Source organism: Rissa tridactyla, chromosome 3, assembly GCF_028500815.1.
Source record: "Rissa tridactyla isolate bRisTri1 chromosome 3, bRisTri1.patW.cur.20221130, whole genome shotgun sequence".
Lineage (NCBI taxonomy): Eukaryota > Metazoa > Chordata > Aves > Charadriiformes > Laridae > Rissa > Rissa tridactyla.
The window spans coordinates 21,967,083-21,988,121 of NC_071468.1; the positions used below are offsets into that span (position 1 = coordinate 21,967,083).

The 21,039-nt window shown below is 40.7% G+C and overlaps 2 protein-coding genes across 3 annotated transcripts in view; both read left to right on the forward strand.

The window, feature by feature from the left end:
- Positions 1-37: 37 nt before the first annotated feature.
- Positions 38-12,949, forward strand: BPNT1 (3'(2'), 5'-bisphosphate nucleotidase 1). The gene is made up of 9 exons (XM_054193784.1): positions 38-248; positions 5,492-5,616; positions 7,352-7,456; positions 7,705-7,812; positions 8,316-8,364; positions 9,403-9,494; positions 10,489-10,686; positions 10,835-10,940; positions 12,286-12,949. Exons 2-9 carry the CDS (start codon positions 5,500-5,502, stop codon positions 12,432-12,434), a joined length of 924 nt encoding a protein of 307 aa, XP_054049759.1. The 5' UTR covers positions 38-248; positions 5,492-5,499; the 3' UTR covers positions 12,435-12,949.
- Positions 12,950-15,906: 2,957 nt separating this feature from the next.
- The window catches only part of EPRS1 (glutamyl-prolyl-tRNA synthetase 1), a 40,283-nt gene continuing 35,150 nt past the window's right edge, over positions 15,907-21,039 (forward strand). For both annotated transcript variants that reach the window (XM_054195380.1, XM_054195381.1), the window contains exons 1-2: positions 15,907-16,063; positions 18,596-18,680. In XM_054195380.1, the coding sequence (XP_054051355.1) occupies positions 16,018-16,063; positions 18,596-18,680 (131 nt within the window). In that variant the 5' untranslated portion in view covers positions 15,907-16,017. The remainder of the gene's footprint in view (positions 16,064-18,595; positions 18,681-21,039) is intronic.

Here is a 21,039-nt window from a genome sequence, read left to right on the forward strand (position 1 = left end):
CGCACAGCAACGCGTTTTCCTCCCTATTGCGGGCAAGCGCTTCAGCCGGCTCCCGGAGCCGGAAGGATTTGGCGTGTTTCGAGCCCTATTTTGCGGGAGGTGACCGGCGGGGCTCGGACTTCGGTTTCGGATACTTCACCGCCTGGGCAAGGGGAGCAGCAGGAAGCGCTGCTGGCGGGCGGGGACAGCGCGAAGGAGAACGGCGCGCCCCGGAGGGGTGCAAGGGACGGGTCCGTCCTTCGCTACAGGTGAGCCAGGGGCTACTGTAAGAAATGGGGAGTTCTAGTCATCTTCGGCTTTTAAGAGTTCAGGGGAAGAAGGCCCAGTTTCGCACTTGCATTTAAAGGCACGCTGTGCGCCCTGTTTTCTCCTTTCATCAGGTGAAATTACAAATTTGGAAAACGGATGTTTGGGAAAACATTGCCAAACCTCGTACTTGTTCTGATAAACCCACTGTAGCCATCCTGCGATATTTACATATTCCAAAGTTAAAATGTGTAACCAGAACTGCAGAACTCATTTATCTTAGTAGGTATGAAAGCAGGCAAATGAATTTGTCAACCAGTTGCTAGGCTAGGAGAAAGGACAGATGGTCTTTGGAGGACAAGGTGTGTTTTGAAAGTGATACGCAAATTTAAATTGAGGGATAGTTGTTGGGCAATCTTTGTAAACTCTACAGTTTTGTAAGAGTCAAATGTGTTTGTGCAAAGCACAATACATTCAATAATATATTTCTTGGAAGTATACATTAGACATTGCCCTCATCGGAAAGAATGTGCCGTAACTTATAAATAAACTAGTTAATTTGAGATCAAACAGTTACAGAGATGAGAAACTTATAGCCAACTAGCACACACGCTTACCTAACCAAAAAAAGGTCCAACACACCAGAAAATGTGCCACACAGGAGATGCGGCCCTGTAAAAATATAAGGTACCTTTTGCAATAATAACGTACTTTGCAACTTTATTACTCTATATCAGGGGAAGAGGGTATTGGACCTCCCATTTCAGTCGCTCTTAATAAATCTTGTTTTTTGTAAGACTATTTTAATTTTAAGGTTTGCTTAGAGATTTCAGGCAGGTTCACTACAGAAAGAAAGTAGACTTGGTTGCCTTAAGAATGCCCATGAAAAATGTGCCCAAGAAACATCTTGAGCCAAGGTTCAAGAATGTAAGATACTATTTCTGTATTGTTCTCTGAGGCTTTTGAAACTTTATGCAAACATATAATAAACCAAGCCTTTAAAACAATTAAGTAAGCTTTAACCTCATTTTACAAAGCAGGAAAAAATGTGCAGTAAAAGGTCAAATGAAGAATGAGAAGCTGAGTATAAATTACCTTCTTCTGAACTCAATTCTTTAACCCAAACTTCCCATCAGATATGCTAATTTTTTACTCTCTCTCAAAAGTGCTCATATTCCAGATATTTACAGTATGGAATGAACTACATTCAATTTTCCTTCCTGTTAACTTGTTTCACAGGATGGTATATACTTAAAATAGTATCTGTCTTCCCATTTGTTCTACAACTTTCAATTGTTTGAGAGATGCTTTTTGCCACAGGTGACATTTCCAAAATTTCCTCTGTAACCATTGTTACCAGTCTAAGATAAATCCCGTGTGTACTTTGGGTATGGACCTTGGCTATTTTACAGGAATCCAGAGCACTTTGCTCCCATTCAGGAGCAGTAAATAATAATTAACAGTAGCAACTGTGCTTTTTGAATGTACTTAGACAATCACGCTACTCTTTTAGCTTCAGAGATCTTCTGACTTTAGAGATGCCCATACAGTGTTTCTAAAACGCCGAAAAGGTTCTTAAACCAGCTAAATTTGGGGCTTTGATACCTCTAACATTGCTGTTTGCCTTTGCTGTAAACACATGAGGTCACACCAATACCATCTACAGTAGCTATCCTTATCACCTCATTATAGTATACTTTACTGAGCAGACTTCTCAAGCAAGAAAGGAAAGGTACTGTATAATGACCTGTTTCCACTTAGGCAATACTTGCTGCAATTGCTGCAAATACTGATTGTCAGGGAAGCCTAATGTATCGTCTCCTATATGCATCATCTTCTATGTGCTGATTAATGAGTTCCTCTCTATTTTTTTTCTATCTCTGTGTTCAAGTGTTTACTTGGAAGTACATAGAATCGTAGAATCATAGAATGTGTTGGGTTGGAAGGGATCTTTAAAGGTCATTTAGTCCGACCCCCCTGCAGTAAGCAGGGACACGTTCAACTACATCAGGTTGCTCAGAGCCTCATCAAGCCTAGCCTTGAATGTCTCCAGGGATGGGGCCTCCACCACCTCTGTGGGCAACCTGTGCCAGTGTCTCACCACCCTCATTGTAAAGAACTTCATCCTAATGTCTAATCTAAACCTACCCTGCTCTAGTTTAAAAACATTGCCCCTCGTCCTATTGCTACATGCCCTTGCAAACAGCCCCATCCCCAGCTTTCTTATAGGCTCCCTTTAGGTACTGGAAGGCTGCTATAAGGTCTCCCTGGAGCCTTCTCTTCTCTAGGCTGAACAACCCCAACTCTCTCAGCCTGTCTTCATAGGAGAGGTGCTCCAGCCCTCGCATCATCTTTGTGGCCTCCTCTGGACCCGCTGCCATGTCATAGAATCATAGAATCATAGGCTTGGAAGGGACCTCTGGAGATCATCTAGTCCAACCCCCCTGCCAGAGCAGGCTGCACAAGAACGTGTCCAGGCAGGTTTTGAATGTCTCCAGAGAAGGAGACTCCACCACCTCTCTGGGCAGCCTGTTCCAGTGCTCTGCCACCCTCAAAGTAAAGAAGTTCCTCCTCATGTTTAGATGGAACTTCCTATGCTCAAGTTTGTGCCCGTTACCCCTTGTCCTCTCACTGGGCACCACTGGAAAGAGCCTGGCCCCATCCTCCTGACACCCACCCTTTAAGTATTTATAAGCGTTGATAAGATCCCCCCTCAGTCTTCTTTTTTCCAGACTGAAAAGACCCAAGTCCCTCAGCCTTTCCTCATAAGAGAGGTGTTCCTGTCATCTTTGTAGCCCTTTGCTGTACCCTCTCCAGCAGTTCCCTGTCCCTCTTGAACTGGGGAGCCCAGAACTGGACACAGTACTCCAGGTGCGGCCTCACTAAGGCAGAGTAGAGGGGGAGGATGACCTCCCTCGACCTGCTGGCCACACTCTTCTTGATGCACCCCAGGATGCCATTGGCCTTCTTGGCCACAAGGGCACATTGCTGGTTCATGGCCATCCTGTTGTCCACCAGGATTCCCAGGTCTTTTTCCACAGAGCTGCTCTCCAGCAGGTCAGCCCCCAACCTGTACTGGTGCATGGGGTTATTCCTCCCCAGGTGCAGCACCCTACACTTGCCCTTGTTGAATTTCATAAGGTTCCTCTTTGCCCAAATCTCCAACCTGTCCAGGTCTCTCTGTATGGCAGCACAGCCTTCTGGTGTGTCAGCCACCCCTCCTAGTTTTGTGTCATCGGCAAACTTGCTGAGGGTGCACTCTATCCCCTTATCCAAGTCATTGATGAATATATTGAAGAGGACTGGACCCAGTACTGACCCCTGGGGAACACCACTCGTCACTGACCTCCAACTAGACTCTGTGCCCCTAATCACGACCCTCTGAGCTCTGTCTTTCAACCAGTTATCTATCCATCTTACTGTCCATTCATCTAACCCCCTCTTCCTAAGCTTCCCTATGAGGATGCTGTGGAAGACAGTGTTGAAAGCCTTGCTGAAGTCAAGGTGGACCACATCTACTGCCCTCCCCTCCTCTATCCATCCAGTCATGCCATCATAGAAGGCTATCAGATTAGTCAGACATGATTTCCCCTTGGAAAAGGGGAATCATCTTCTTTCCCTGTTACTTTCCCCAAAGCCTGGGACTCCTGAGTCCTTCTTGTGCTGAGGGCTCCAGAGCTGGACAGGTGGGCTCTCATGAGAGCAGAGTAGAGGGGTAGAATCACCTCTCTGGATCTGCTGGCCATACTTCTTTTGATGCAGCCCAGGATGCAACTGGCCTTCTGGGCTGCAAGCACACATTGTTGGCTTGTGTCCAGCTTTTCATCCACTCCCCAAGTCCTTTTCTGTAGGGCTGCTCTCTATCTTATCATCCTCCAGCCTGTATTGATAACGAGGATTGTCCCAACCCAAGTGTAGGACCTTGCACTTGGCGTTGTTGAACTCCATAAGGTTTGCTCAGGCCCACCTCTCTAGCTTGTCCAGGTCCCTCTGGATGACATCCGTCCCTCTGGCACGTCAACCATAGCACTCAGCTTGGTGTCATTGGCAAACTTGCTGAGGGTGCACTTGATCCCACTGTCTGTATCATTGATGAAGATTTTGAACAGCACCAGTCCCAGTACGGATCCCTGAGGGACACCACTTGTCACCCCTCACCATCTGGACATTGAGCCATTGACCACCACCCTCTGGATGCGACCATCCAGCCAGGTCCTTATGCACCGAACAGTCCACCCGTCAAATCCGTATCTCTCCAACTTAGAGAGAAGGATGTTGTGGGGGACCGTGTAATAATAACATAATCCATGTGAGTCCAACCCAAAAATCTGTGATCTATATAGATAGAAAAAAATTACAGTAAAAACAAAAAAAGCAATTAGCACTGTGTTTTAAAACGTACAGCGTGGTCAGCAATACTTCTTTTCCCTGAGGTAGAGAAAAGCTGGAAGGAATGGACGATTGCTAGCCTTTTGCAACAGTGATAGTTATTCTTCTTGGGAACTGAAGGCAGAGTGAATTGCAGTGGGGAACAGATGTAGAAGACAACACAATGGGAAGAATGACAAGATGCGCAGTGTCAAGGGGAGGAAGGGAGATGTAATAGATTTCCTTAAAGAAATCAAGAGAAGTTAAAAGAAATACAGAAAAGACAGTAAAATGTAGATGAACAGATTTTTGCATACAGGTGCAGTGTTTGCAGTATCTGCGTTTCATTAGCCTATTTTGTGTCCACTATTGGGCCATCTACAAAAGCCTATTTTATATTTAAACAAATAAAAATAGTAGGTAAAGTTGCTCTTGTCATCCTGTTTGGTAGCCTTGTACTTGTGTCTGGGCACAAAGCAACTCTGTAGGTTCAGCTCTGAAAAAATGAACGTATGTTCAAAACATACAAAAAATCAGTACTGTGTGTAGACTACAGTTTTTCTTAATGTTTATGATAAAGAGTTTCTGCTTCTGCTGCTGTTCTCCTTTAATGCCAGATTTTATTTTAGTGTGGAGAACTTGGTTCACTGTCAGATATTTGAAAAATCTTGTCTAAAATAGCTTTATATCCCTACATTTGTTAATTGTATTTTTAAAAAAGTCAAAGCTCACTCCATTACTACTCACTGGCAGTAACCCACTTTCCCCTTCCTACTCAACTTAAACTGTATCTGTTTGGAATGTTATGTAAAATATTTTCCTTCTTGTCTTCTCTTGAAGAGAGAAATGTACAAGTTTGATTTTTGTTTCTTTTCAGCACTCAGAATGTCTTCTCCAGCTCTGCTCATGCGTGTGGTTGCCTCTGCGTATTCGGTTGCAGAGAAAGCTGCAACAATTGTTAGAAATGTAATGGCTGCAGGAGATCTGGGGATAGTAGACAAGGTATTACTTTTACTTTGTTCCGATTTAATTTCTCTTATTAATGCTGAATACAGGTCAAAGTGTTATTTTTGAAGATCGGCCACTGGGGAAGGAAATACAGTCCTCACCTCTCTGATACAAGAAATATTTCGTATTAAAAGAGCACTGGAGAAGTGTCTTTTGACCACTATTTCTACAGAATGTTCATACGCTTAAAAGAAACGCACCATAATTTTGTTCTGATTCCCATCACAAAACACAAGCTTTGGATAGCATGTCAGAATTCATAACAATGTATCTTTCCCAATAATTTCCATACCTATGTTCAAGTATCTGTAGTACAGCTTAAACTACTGTGCCCTTGATGAATTTTGGATTAGGATAAATCAGCATTTAGTTTCTTAAAACAAAAAGGAACCTTAGATTTTATTGTAAATCACAGTTTTCAAAATAAATTCTAAGCTTCAAATTTAATTCAAAGTAGAAAACAGAAATTAAATTACAATCATCTGCATGAAGTTCTTAATTTGCGCTACGTTAGTAAGCTGCACTGATGAGCCAGGATCTTTGTTTTGACTACGCTACTAGAATTGATGGAATTAACTTTTGAATTAATTCTTGCTTTACAGGTATGTCACAATAATATAGACTGTGTTAAATATCTATATTATTTTCGGTCTTTACATTGAAGTAATTGCTTGTGTTTACCTTTTTCTGATAGTAAGCACTTTCAGCCAGTTGTGAAAAAAAGCCTGATCCTTTATGACTTATTGTCAGCTCAGACAGTAGATGCAAAATGAAGTTTTCTATTTTCGTCATTTGGTCAGTTATATTCACAGAATGGCGGGGGTTGGAAGGGACCTCTGGAGATCATCTAGTCCAACCCCCCTGCCAGAGCAGGGTCACCTAGACCAGGTTGCACAGGAACGCGTCCAGGGGGGTTTTGAATGTCTCCAGGGAAGGAGACTCCACCACCTCTCTGGGCAGCCTGTTCCAGTGCTCTGCCACCCTCAGGGTAAAGAAGTTCCTCCTCATGTTTAGGTGGAACTTCCTATGCTCAAGTTTGTGCCTGTTACCCCTTGTCCTGTGGCTGGGCACCACTGGAAAGAGCCTGGTCCCCTCCTCCTGACACCCACCCTTTAGGTATTCATAAGCATTGATAAGATCCCCCCTCAGTCTTCTTTTTTCCAGACTAAAAAGACCCAAATCCCTCAGCCTTTCTTCATAAGAGAGGTGTTCCAGTCCCCTAATCATTCACCACTAAGAAAACAAGCTAGATTAATTGGACCTTTAAATCACCTTTTATTAACACCTTCCCTATATTTCTCCTCTTTCCTAATATGCCGCATCTCTCCAGTGAGCCTTAAAATATTTATTTTTTCCTATTAACATCTTAATTTTTGCTTTTTCCTCTTCTTGTATTGTATCTGCGTTCATACTTGTATCAGTTTATTCTGTACCTAGTGTAGTATTTGCACAAATACATATGCAGTACAACTGCACCAGTGCATGAGAAGAACACAGCATGTAAATATTCTAATACCATATCAATCTGTCTTAGCTCTGGGGTGTACAGCGAAACTCTGCTGCTTTCAGTTTTCAGCCTGCCTCTCACAAGATTACTTACTAGGTTGAAAATGTATCAAATTAGACTTCTTTTTCATTACCAGGTAGATATTCGGTGTAACATATGGGCCACTGTACTGTTTTTTGTTGTTGTTTTGAAATACACAAATTCCTATCCATCCTTTGACAGACCGGGGACAACGACTTGCAGACCAAAGCTGACCGACTGGTACAAATGAGCATTTGTGCTTCCCTGGCACAGAAGTTTCCCAAGGTGACAATCATAGGAGAAGAAGTAAGTACCTAGTTTATTTCATACTAACAATTTAACTTGCTGTAACTTGCAGTGAAATTTGCTTTGGCCGGTTCTAGGAAATCATCTGTTTGTTTGTTTGGTTTTTTTTAAAAAAAGTATTTCGATCCTATTTCATCTTCCCATTGCATATGCTTTGTCAAGTAAGTTGCAAGCAAATCCACAGTTCTAAGGCTAACTGAGGTTAGTCCAACACCTTTTCCTAATAATTCTGAGAATCCTTTTGTTAGGAACTGTCCACTGAGGAGGTAACCGAAGAATTAATTGAAGGTGGCCACTGTGAAGAAATACTGAAGAAAACTTGCCCTGCTCAGTATGCAGGAATTAAAGAGGAAGAGGTAATGTGGTAATGTTATACATATTTCACACTATCTATATTATTTACTGATTTTAGCTAAGAATGTATTAAGAAAAAAAAGGTTATTTGAACGTTGCCAATATTTCTTTTGGGTTTGAAAACTGAAATGTAGTCACGAGAATCACACCTCCAGAGCTAGAAATGCTGCATATCCGTGTGTGCAATAAAGGGAAATGGAAATTTGCTTCTTACAACTTGTGATTCAAATTAATTTGGAAGGATTCTACTTTGGACGTAAGAAAGTAATGGCATTTTTATGTTCAGTTTAAGCCTTCATACCTCTATTAAGGTATTTGCTGAGAAGTTCCAGTCAGTTTTTATGCTTTGTGTAAAATACTATTGTAGGCCTCAGTCATATCATAACATTAAAAATTTGAATCTATAAGGAAATAAAAGCAATAAAATTAAAATATATGTTCTGCACAGTAATTTACATGATTGGTATTTGTTAATTTTCCTTTTTTTTTTTTTTTTTTTTTAAAGCTTGTAATATGGGTTGATCCCTTGGATGGAACCAAGGAGTACACCGAAGGTTGGCTTCTCTTTTAATTCTGCCGATTCAAAAAAAAAAAAAAAAAAAAAAAAGGCAATGTAATAAAGCAGCATGTATATGTAGATAGTTTTATCATAGAGGTTACATGCAATATCGCTTCATAAGGCTGATGTTGGTTTTGTGCTTTTTGATTTCTGTGGAATTTTTTAATTATTCCATTCAGTTCTAACCAGTATTGAATATTCCTGATGGGCTACTGAGTGACCACCAGTTTTTATCATTTTAGGGAGCAAAGGGCTGCCTTTGATTGCTGGCAGGTTGTCTTAAGTTTTTAGTCAAACTTACAATTTCACATAAACATTGAATTGAGCGACTAAATCTCCCATTCGCACAGGAACACGTTCAATCATATTTACATCCTCCTCTTCAAACAACTCAAATGCCACAGCTGTATTTGTAGCCCTTTCAAATAAAACAATACCTTCCCAGAAATCATAATTTTTCAGTTACAGGAAGAAACTGTTTTCAGCAGACTATTTTGTGTCCATAGAAATAGACCCTAAAATGAAGAAAGAAAAAAGAAAAAAAAAAAAGAAAAACTTCCAAGAACAATATGCTGAAACCTCACTTTAGCCTCCTGCTGCATCTTTTAGTTGGTTAATATAAAATCTTTTAGGCAGGTTTTTTTTCCCCTTTTCTGGGAAAGAGATGTACAACTGTCAACAGATTGCTAGTTTTGAATACCATTAAAGAATCCACACCGCAATTATAGAAGAATGTCATCATATACTGCTATTTATTTGTATCTTTAAACTTGTTTCTTATTATGTGTTAATTATAACATAGTCCTATTAAGAGAATTCTACATGGGACATTTTTTTTTTGCAGACCTCAAGGCTAAATGACTAAAAACATTACATCAAGCAACCTATTACACCTGAAAATCCTGATTAGTACTTGCATTTTTGAGATACCACCCTGCATATCAATTTATGGACTTCTATTGAAGGTTTATTTTTTATATACATATACTGTCTCTTTTTCAAGCATAACTACATTCATATTATTTCTGTACAGGTCTCCTTGATCATGTAACGGTTCTTATTGGAATTGCTTATGAAGGCAAAGCAATAGCAGGAGTTATTAACCAGCCATATTACAACTATGAGGTATTAAACGCATTGATCTGTTTCAAAGCATTAGGTGATTTCTAACTGTCACAGTTCTAAGCCATTTCTAGTTAGCACACTTTCAACTGAAAAGCAGTGTGTAGTGGAGTTAATGTTGTAATATAAGGTGGTGGTGTTTTTATTAAATATATACAAATTTGAATGTTGGTTTCCAGGAACTGAATCTCTGAACAGCCATACTGAATCCTGAGATGTGTGTAATACACTTATACAGTATATTTTACATATATACTGTACATATTACCACAGTACATATAAAGTATGTACTGTAAAACAAGTGCAAAATGGTGTTTTTACAGTCTTCGCTAGAAATTCTTTGGTAAATCCATGCAATAGATGCATTTGTGATGTATGGTAACTGCCATAAATCTGCAGCCCTAAATAAACCAAGCGTACCTGTCACTGACAGCTGGGGTAGAGTGTATCAGGCCAGGTTTCAGGTGTAAGTCCAGGATGGCCAACCTACAGGCATTTACACATGTTTGGAGATCATTTCTCTATTATCTGTGAGGGGTAAAAGAGCTCAGGGTGCAGTCTGATTAATTAAACTTACTGGAATTTAAAGAAAACACTCTTGAGCTGATATATCATCAGCTAAATTCTGTATGTTCTGTGTGATATCTATGGTGAAACATATAAAATGACAATGAAGATATTTTCAGTTACAGATTGTGCCTGAAGTAGAGAAATATACGAATATTAATTTGTCAGTCATTGGAAGCAGGACATAATGCATCACCATGATGTCACAGATAAGAAAATGATGTCATTGCGTTAAAGGGAAAGAGAGATGATTTCTCACTCAGGGTTCTAAAGTAGCTCTTTTTAAGTGCCACTGTTTAAATGGATATCCCAGTATTAATAGTATACTCCCTAATAAGCAAAGATTTCTCCAGGTTCTGTTCTCCATTTGTGCTTTAAATGCTGATCACTATGATTGACTATCATCTGGACCTGTGTACCTTTTTCATAGGCAGGAGCTGGTGCTGTGTTGGGCAGGACAATCTGGGGAGTCTTGGGCATAGGTGCCTTTGGATTTCAGCTCACAGAAGCACCTGCTGGGAAACACATCGTTGTTACCACCCGTTCTCACAGCAGTACCCTGGTAAATGACTGCATCAGTGCCTTGAACCCAGACAGTGTCATCAGAGTTGGAGGGGCAGGAAACAAGGTATGAACACTCCAAGTGTTTTGGTTTTACTGGGAGGTGGTACCTTTGGAAAAAGAAAATAATTTGCGTACTTGCATGAATGTACAGATGACATCCTTCTCCTTCTAAATGCCTAGTCCTTTGCAATGATTTGCTTTATTCATAACAGATCATTCAACTTATAGAAGGCAAGGCATCTGCTTATGTATTTGCTAGTCCTGGGTGCAAGAAATGGGATACATGTGCACCTGAAGCTATTCTGCATGCTGTGGGAGGTAAGTTAATAGCATTCAAAATTTCAAGATAAGCGAAACTGCATCAATTAAAAGTTATTTATACTTTTTATAGCAAAAAAGAATTTCAAAACATGTATGTGGAAAGTAAAATAACAGTATATATGTATTTTTAAATAGTCACAATTCAGTAGGAGTTTTGAGCCCTTTTAAATCAACAGTAACTCCAAAAGGGCAGGAAATTATGCTCTGAAAAGCATGATATGATCTGTTTTGCCCTGGGCTAATATAGAGAATAACTGTCAAATAATTAAAAAAGCCAATTCCAAAATTTTGTTTATAATAATTTTAATATTTCCAAAACAAATGGCTTTTTTTCTTTCTGTTCGCTACTATTTCACAGTAAAATCACACTGTCCTACTAACTGGATATAGTAGTTTATTATTAGTAACATATTATATAATATGTGGACATTGAGTTCTTTAAAACAACAAAAGCACATCATTCAGTTGTTCCTTGTGTGTACAAACTCCAAAATTGAGTCACTCATGTAATTCAGTAATATCAGTGGTCTCCAGCCAACCTAAGCCTCTTCACCTTTCAAGGGGGTAAGGTAAGGGGTTAAGGAAGTTATGAAAAGTCTCACTGACAAGAATTTAAGTACTATTATTATACTATTTCTGCTGTTCACATTGATAGATCTTTTACCACCATGTGCTAAAATTGTGGGGTTTTGATCTTCTGAATTCTGTCAAGCAAAGATAACGGGCTTCATAATGAGATTATTTAACTCCTCTGCAGTCTCTGGTGTTGACAACTGGGATAGCTTTAAACAGGTTAGTTCAGGCACAAAAAAGCAACCAATCTGGGGCAGCACAGTGCTGTATTTAGCCTCCTTGTTATGTAGGTATCTCGTGGTTAAATTAGGTTGCATAAAGATCTGTGTTGCTCTTGTTAAGTGATTTCTAGAAACTCATCCAAAACCAGCTGGAGTACTATATTATGTTACAGTTTGTTGTATAGACTTACCCTGGCTATTACTTGCACTGAGGATTTTTCTTTCCTTCTCAACGGCCAACGTATTAACTACTCAGGAAGCATTTTAATTAATCCATAAGCGAGAGATGTTGTTTTCGTTTTCCTGAAACACAAGGAATTTAAGTATTGCTGAAAGAAAATAAAATCATTAGTTACTTGGTTTCAGTTAGTGAAAAACTGTTGCACTTAAACTGGGAGCAAAGATGTTTCACATCTGAAGACAGGCACCTGTACCCCAAAGACTGTCTGGTTTTTTAGTTACATCACTTTTATTAATAAAATAGATTATCTCTCTCCAACTCATGTTTGCTGGAATAAGGTGGTTTGGTTTTTTTTTTTTTTTTCTAGGCAAGATAACTGATATCCATGGAAATTCATTTCAGTATAACAAGGAAGTGAAACACATGAATTCAGCTGGGGTCCTTGCGACTTTGAGAAATTATGACTATTATGCCAGCCGTATTCCCAACACTGTTAAACAATCTCTTGTGCCTTAAAGCAGTAAAGCGTCTTCACTTGGCCTGGAAGGCTGGCTGAGAAAGTGAACTTGGAGAAAAAGAAAGAAAGAAAAAAAAAAAAGGAAGAAAGAAGATAACTGAGCTTGAAATTTTGTTTTACAGAATCCGAACTGAATTCTTACATTAAGGTGTTCAATAATTTCAAAATTACATACAGAATCTCTAGGTGTATGTTGGATCAGATTGTTTTGCTGTGTTTAGCAGACAACATCAAAACAGTCTTCAACAGTTGTTTTCCTTGTTCTTTGTGAGTATTCATTCTTCATGATTGTGCTAAATATATTGCTAACAGTCCAAAACTCTAAATTACAGTCCAAAAATCATCTTAATATTCAGGGCACAAAATCATGTTAAGTCATTTACCTGATCTTGCTCAATGTTTTTTGTTGTATGTAATCAACAACAGTTTATTGTGTTAAATACAAACGGACTAAGAATTTGCCTGGATGGATTAGACCATTTGTTATAAAGTTGACAATTTTGAGTCTTAGAAATGACTCTTTGAATTTGTCAATCTGCACTAAGTTTGGGGATGGCTGAGATTTCAGCTTGTGGTGAATTGGGTTCTCTGAGTTTTGCAGGAGCCAGAACACAGTCCCACAGGGCCTCTGACATCTCAAATAGGGGATCCTGGATCATCCTGGATCCTGGTCTATGCCACCTCAGTCTTCGAGAGCTTTGGGCATCTTAGGTCACTTTGTCATACATGGGGACAACAGAAATGCTGGAGCTTGAAATTTTTCATGTCCAAATTTTGAGAGAAAAAACCTCCAGGTGCCTTTCCAACAGCCCCAAGAACTGAGGAACCTGACAGTACCACTTCCTCCTCCTGTGGACCACAGGCGTGTTAGGGGAGAGAGCAGGAGACAGGATCACCAAAAACTGGAGAGCCTGTTTCAGTCAGCTTTCCCATAGGTGTGGGGGTTAGAAAAGAAGGATGCAACTGTTCAGTCCACTTGAACACAAAAGAGAACAAGAAGTAAATTACATATGACTAGCTAAAATTGGCAACCTTAGCCAAAACAGATTAAGTCTCTTCAAGCTGAATTTAGGATTCTGGAGTATCTTGAACCAATGGGGCCCCTATGTTTTCTCCAGATTTTGTGACCCAAGTTCCTCACCCTCAAATTAAGGAGTCTTAGGGCCTCCCTTTCCTAACAATGTGACACATGCTGAGGCATGCCACGAAGAGAGGCCAGTCTCAGTGGATAAAACATAGTTGTGCTTTTCTTTCTGTTCCATGTGTGGATAGAAGAGTGGTGTACGTCAGGTTCTCAGGCTTGTGGGATCAGGGAGGATGTCTGAACTTGGCAGCTTGCTTACATAAAGACTGAATGCCTAAGCTCTCCCAGCATGATTATTTTTTGCCTTAACCTCTGCTGACACCATAAATTGCAAAGTAGCCTGCAAGTTGCACTGCACCCATTCTCACTTCCTCCCTGCCCACAGGATTAAGTCTTCCTAGTAATTACACTCTCAGACCATTTAAACCGTCTTTAAGTTAGCACTGAACTTCAAGATACAAAAAGCTGTTTCCATACAGAAGAAAATTTCAAAATGCAGTTTTCAAAAGTGTGTTCAAGTTATTTCTTTCTCCTTTCATCACACAAAGTATTTATCAACTCTGATTTACTTACAGTCTTTAGATTAGATTCTTTCCTCACAACAGGGTAAGACCAATATGACTTCATTACCTTAAAGCTGTCTCTATTTCCAGCAAGCAGGAACACATTAACACCAAAAGATATGAACAAGGCAACTCTTGCTGAAGTGTTCCCAGTCTCTCCATGTGCATACATGAAAAAGGATCTAAGGAAGCTCTTTCCTGAGTGAGGGCAGCTTACTGTAACGTTTGCAGATAGATTAGCAAGATTATCACTTACCTCATACTATCATCATCAGCCAGTTCATAATGCTATTGTGACACTGCATTAAAGCTGCATACATAAGAACAACACATGCTTCTACTCCTTTCATCTATAGCCTGCCTTTCTTCTCTTTCCACAAGCGCATGACTAGTAGGAGCATGAAGGACAGATTCAGCCTTCTTCATATTTTGACCCATTGAGAGTTTAATCATTGTAATTTTAATATTGATTGCGACTGAAGCTTGAACCATGTACCAAGTACAAGATTAATCTAATTCCACTGCTTCCATTATACATAATCCTCACCTTCTGCAGGATTCTTGGATATGTGTGCTTTAGTATTCATATCAAAACCTGCATGTGAATTTGCAAAACACAATAAGATAAAATGTAGAACAAGTTAGACAACACAAAATCTGCCTTAATAAGACTTTCCATGTAATCATTAAATTACAAAGTACAGAACCCACTATTAGTAATCTTCATCTATGTCTCTATATCCCTGTTTTCATCTGAAACTTGCTATATGTTTGACAATTTCCTCAGCATAAGCACTTTTCTCATTCTGCTGTAATTTATCTCTCTGCTCGTTTACAGTTACCTCAATGGGAGTAGAACACACAGGGCATACACCAGCTTCTACCTGATGCGTAAAGACACTTATCTATGGAACCACTTTCCACACTTACAGAAACTGTAAAGCTGCTTACACAAGAGAATATTTAGGAAATTTGAAATAAACTGCAGCAGCAGGAACCAAGGATAAAAGCCAGCATGTAAGGTGCAGTCACGCTCTGGCTATACCATCACGCCCTCTGCACAAAATGGCACTCGGTCTACCTATCAAGCATTTGATAATTTCTCTGCTAGCACATTAGGTGTCAGTACCATCTATAAAATAGACTGGAGAAAAAAAAAAAAACCGCACAGTGACACTGCAATGTCCTTGCAACAATGTGAACTTGAGCATCCCCTGTGAAAGACTGCTGACACAGTATTTTTGTAATTCATTCCAAGCCAAGTTTGACTCACTGCAAAACCAGTGAGGAATGTAACAAGTAACACTCTACAGAAACAGACGGGCTAAACCACTGCACTCAAATGTGTCGGTGCACGTTGCACTGTTCAATTTATTCATATCATTATACACAGAAAAGGGACTGAAACTATCTCTATGGCTGGTGCCAGACTTATAGCTCTGGAGTTTTTACAGTTAACTTCTGCAAAGCTCCGGGGAAGGTTCTGCATCGCCACCGCAGCTGTGAGCAGAGACGCTCCGGCACCCGGCCCCGCTGAGGGGCAGGGCAGCCTCCACCGAGCACCCCTCCGGGGCGGTTTCCTCAGTGCTTCATCTCCCGTGGGCGGGCGGGGGCCCGGCCGGTCGGCCAGGAGAGCCCTGCGCACCGCTACTCATCTCCCGCCCAGTTCCAACCTCACCGCCGCCTCCCGGTGGTCTCGGGGCTGTGGCTGCCGGGCAACGACCACGGTCCCCACAGAGCTCAACCCGCCCACCGCCACGCGCACTGCCACTAGAGCACTTCTCCCGCCGGAAATGACGCAGCGCGGCCCCGCCCCGCGGCGGCGGGGGACGGTTCCTGCCCAGCCGGCTCTTGCTGAGGTGGTGCTGCCGCCCGCTCTGGCACGCCCCTTTCCTCTCTTTTAGTTCCGGCGCGGCGCTGGCAGCGACGGTGGGGATGGCGGCGCTGAGCCTCACTGTCAGCGTGGGGAGCCCGCCACTCGGTAAGGGCCGGTCGGGCCTTGTTTCACTCCTTTCCCCCCCCGCCCCGCCGTCCTGCCCCTCCCGTGTGGGCCCAACAGGGTGCCGTCCCCTCATCGTCCGCCCGCCGGCCGCGCGCGGGGCGCGTGGCCGCCGCGTTGCATCATGCCGGTTGCCTTCGTGCCGCGGGGACGGGCGAGGCGTGAGGGGGGGCCCACGCCCTCCATTCCCGCTGTGGCCTCAGTGCCAGGGCGGGAAAGGGATAAGGAGGCGGCTGGCGGACCCCCTCTCGCTGAGGGCAGGCTCGCCGGCGCTGAGAGGGGGGACACCCGGCCCCCGGCGGATCCCGCTGGTACTTGAGATGCTGAGGAGGCGCCGGCCCGGGAGCCCGGCGGTGTGTCGGCTCCGCTGGCGGCTGCTCCGCTGGCGGCTGCTCCGCCGCTCCGGCCTGGGCCCGGTCTGCGGGGATCGGGTAGGGCTGGTCTCCAGCAGGTCGCTTTTCGGGGAGCTGTTGGGGCCGTGGTGACAGCCGCCGGCACTTAACTTAGGCTAAAGAAACTGAGTAATAAGTACGCCCCTCAAGTGACTTGGCACGTTGAGGCTAAATTTTCGAGGCAGCCCTAATTCAAGTTGCTTGTTTGTGAGCTCTGCCTCATTGCTGCTATCTTTGGTTGTCAATTCTAATCTGCTGCTAAAGTTTGTCTCTTCTGGGGAGCTGGTTCAAAGCTGCACTGCAAAATTTTGCTTTTTCAGTTGCTCGCTGTCCTTTGATGCTATATTGCCTTTAAAAATGGGAGAATCTCCTTCATTACACTTTCTGCCATATGGAAACAGCCTTTTTATACGTATTCCATACCATTTCTCCATTTGTTACAAATATTCAAAATAAATTTTCTTCCCATTCTTCATCTTAGTTTATTGATTTCTTTTTCATGCTGTTATTCTCAAACACATTTCAGAGTTGAACACAACTTGCATGACTACTGATTTAAGGTATAATATACAAATTTTAAATAACATTTTTCCTGATACTTGTTTATACTGATTTGCTAGAAAAGGTATGATGCAACATGGGCTATGATTAGCATCGGTTTAGGGGCTTTGGATGATTCTTTTCTTTTGACAGTTGGTGAGTGGCACTAGATATTTAACTCAGGAGGTTGCCTAATTATGTCAGAAATATTACAGATGAAACACTTTGGTAAACGTTTGTATCAAGAAGACAAGCACGCTCACCCTACTCGTTCCTACTTTGTACTGTTCATCATGGCTGCGGACTGGGAAAAGTGTAGTAGCTTTTAATGTCATTAGAATTAATTACATAGCTTGGTGTGCGTAATACTTGTCATTTTCAAAGCATTTCCGTGCACGTTATTAAAATACTTACATGTCTTACAAACATGTTGCATAAGGGATGTCATCCTGACTTTCACAGATGGATAACTGAGGGATGTGAAGAACCTTACTTTCTGATGATAAAAGCTTAATGCCATAAGAAGGGTTTACAGCTGAGCAGAGGTGAGAGCTAGGGAATTCCTGATCTTTGTATTTAGGCCACTGTATTAATACCTTACAACATCTGCCTTCGTCAGTCTGTGCATTGTTCTAGGGAAGATAAAGTGCACAGCACACTAGGAAGACTGTAACAGGTTAGTTGCCTTTCAAGACCGAGAGTATAGTCCTTTGGCTGGTTTTATTTTAGTAATATTTGCCTATGCCAAAGCTTGCTGTCTTTGTACGTGCTTCTGAGCAAAGCAAAGGAACACAAGCTCCTCTACTTGTGCTCAGCAGACTAAATCTGGACCAGAGCCAATCGAGAAATACTGCCAAGTTAGATCGGTGCTTTGTTTGAGCCTCTGTGTCGTGCAATAGAGCATCGAGATCAGAGCACGTTTGCATCAAACCACTTTGAATACTGGCAGAGCTGTCTTCCAGTTGGTGATGTAGCCTAAAAACTTCAATAATTCTTTTTATTTCTAGAGGCTATCCTTTACTGTCACTGGTGAACTACTTACTCTGAAAACCCTGGTGAACGTCCTGCACTTTTACATGGATAAAGTTGCTTGGTTTTGAATGGCTGATCTTTTCATAAACACTAAGTCAGGTTAAAAGTAGTCTCATCCTTGTTCAGAAACTACTGGTATATTCAGTATTTGATCTCCTTTGATGCAAATGTCAGGGGTGGGCTGGAGCACATTTCTATACTGTTCAATAATTAAAAGCAATTTGATTACATTCTCTACATGTATTGGGAGACAGGACTAATTTTTATGATACCCTTAGGAAGCAAAATGTGTTGCTGCTGACATTTGCTGAGCTCACTGCAGGTTCCTGTATGCTGGACATTATCAATTTGAAACTGTAAGGATTGCCAAGAATAAGAAGCCTCTTGCATATGAGACCAAACATTGATTTCTTCCCTGGGCAGTCTTACTTGAAGGAGTCAATTCAGTCACTTGGTCCTATTTGATAGAAAATGTAACTGTTTTTTTGCTACTATGAAAGTTATCTTTCCTGGAAGAAATTTCAGTACCTTTTTCTCTTGTTTTTTAAAGGAGCTCTGCTGACGGTGGAGCATGTGAAGAATGATGTTGAAATTTCAGTGGAGGAAGGCAAAGAAACCATCCTCCGTGTGTCCGAGTAAGTGACTTTGCATCTCTCCTTCTAGCTTTGGGTCAGCAGTTCTAAAAATCGCATGGTTGTAACATTGGCAGTAACCTTTTCAGGTAGGAAGAAGAAAAGAATACGGTTTTATACATCACTGCATTACTGATGTCACTTCATAGCACAGACAAAACATTTACAATATATTCTAAACTTGATCTTTATGAAAAGAGCTCTGGTATTCTTATTTAAATGCACTTAGCTCTAATTGTTTATGCTGAACCAGTCACTTTATTGTTTATTTGCCTTTTTGAGCTGCCATGGATTATCAAAAGCAAGGCCGTTTTATATTTGTCGGGATTGGTATACAAGATTCCTTGGACTCATACATATGTGGTGGAAGGAATTTTAAAGGTTTATATGGCATTATTTTGGGCTCACTGCTGCATATAAGTGAAGGCATGATGCTATCTCAGAAAAATGCTAATTAACTATGCCATGCTATCCAGTGTATCCATTTGCATCCTGTAGAAAGAATCTTGGACATTTTTGTAGAAATCTGTTGTCTGTCCTTCCAAAAATACTTTGCCATTGGCATAAATATTTTCAACTTTGGGGCAGGAAGGTGGTTTTTATGATCTGAGTAGGATCATATGCATATCAGAAATGCAGGACTAATGGTGTTAGTTTGGGGAAGCTGCATTGTCATCTTAGATTCCATATTAGGTAAGATATCTGGATATATCAAGAGGAGATACTCTGATATCTTAGGTACTACTAACATACCAGTGGAAATCCCTGAGGTCTAGTATATACAGTAAGGAGCGTATTTTGACCAATAAATATTGCAGGCCTAAACTAAAGTATATTAATGCTATGATGAGTTTGGAATTAGTGATTATAAATGTAGTTTTTGAATACTGATTAGCTTCTGAAAGAACAGGGGAAAAAAATCTATTGTTCATGGACTTGCTGACAAACTAGCATTTTGTGAGGTATTTCAGTAGAAGATGCTGTTAAAGCCACCAGTGCATCATAAATAGGTATTCTTCATGTCTATAGATCAGTTATATAAAGAACAAAGTATTTTTATGTTGTGTTTTGGAGATCCTGACTTGATTCTCATAGATTAACACCGAATGAGCTTTTCCACTGTCTTATAATGTTAGGGAAAGACCTTGTTACTATGTATGTATTTCTGCAAAAAATCAAAGCACAGGATGATTCACAATCTTCAATCATAATGATTGCTTTACTGGTTGCAAATACAGCTTTCTGTTTGAAGCGTTAGACTTGAACTCAGATACGAGTTTTTTCCTTAATTTAATCTCTGATTTTACGTGTTGTCTTTTGCTATGCCTGGTGATAGCATTGAATTTGTGATTTTGAATTGAAGCAAGAGAAATGTGGCAGGTTGTATTGGGACTTAATTGGTACAGCATTAATAATTTTCAGTGTGTCTTATGTGTATGTGGTATACAGCATACATAACAGCGAGTTAACTGGATGGGTTTTAGTTGCATGAGAGAGTTTTCCCCTTAAGTAGTCTTGGTCAGATTTTGATTTTATTTTCCTTTCTCAGTTTAGGCAGTGTGTGTACATACCAAAAAGATATACATGCACATACACACTCCTGTGACGCATGGAGATGTTCTTGGAATAATAAAAATTTATATACTCAGCTTATAAAATTATTTAATAAAATAAAATATTATTTCAATTTCCATGCCTTCTTCCCACTACATTGCAAAAGCTCATCTTAGTTTTAATGGAAATTGTCAGAAATGTAAAGCAAAAGCTCTTCTTTTGCACTTTGTCCACGTGTGGATAATGTCTAGAATTATGGTTACATCAGATGGAATTTTTTCTGTGTAAGTGTGCTCTCATCCCTGGCATTGGATTACATTTAAGAAGTTATTCCAAACCTCAGTATTGCATTAATATTCTCTTGCTCGGTTGTACAATCATTTTAAAAATTGATTCTCTATTTTAAAGTCTGTTAAAAGTGTATCTGTAACTTGAGAAGCATCAGCTGAACTCATATCTCAACTAATGTCTTTGGTAAATGGATTTCATGGCATCAGTTCTGCTGAAGCTATCTTATTTTGGCATGACTTGAAATTCACTTGAGATATTTCAGACTTTGATTTTTTAATTTGTTTTTTCATAAAACCATTAGTCCTAATGACTTGACCTGAACAAGAGAGAACATTTTATTTGCTGTTTTCCTAGGTTATATTTTGAAGTGCAGTTAAAATCTGGTGACAAACTTTTCAGCTAACTAGCTGACAGGTAAGTTTCAGCTAGTTAGCTGAAAAGTTTATCACTAATTTGAGATGATGAATTTTATTTTAAAGGTTATTTCAGAAGCCTTAGCTTCAAAACTTCATGTGGT

Coding starts and splice junctions, on each gene's coding strand:
- BPNT1 (XM_054193784.1), top strand. CDS start 5,500: ATGTCTTCTCCAGCTCTGCTCATGCGTGTGGTTGCCTCTGCGTATTCG. Junction 7,457..7,704: donor TGACAATCATAGGAGAAGAA/GTAAGTACCTAG, acceptor TCCTTTTGTTAG/GAACTGTCCACTGAGGAGGT. Junction 7,813..8,315: donor CAGGAATTAAAGAGGAAGAG/GTAATGTGGTAA, acceptor TTTTTTTTAAAG/CTTGTAATATGGGTTGATCC.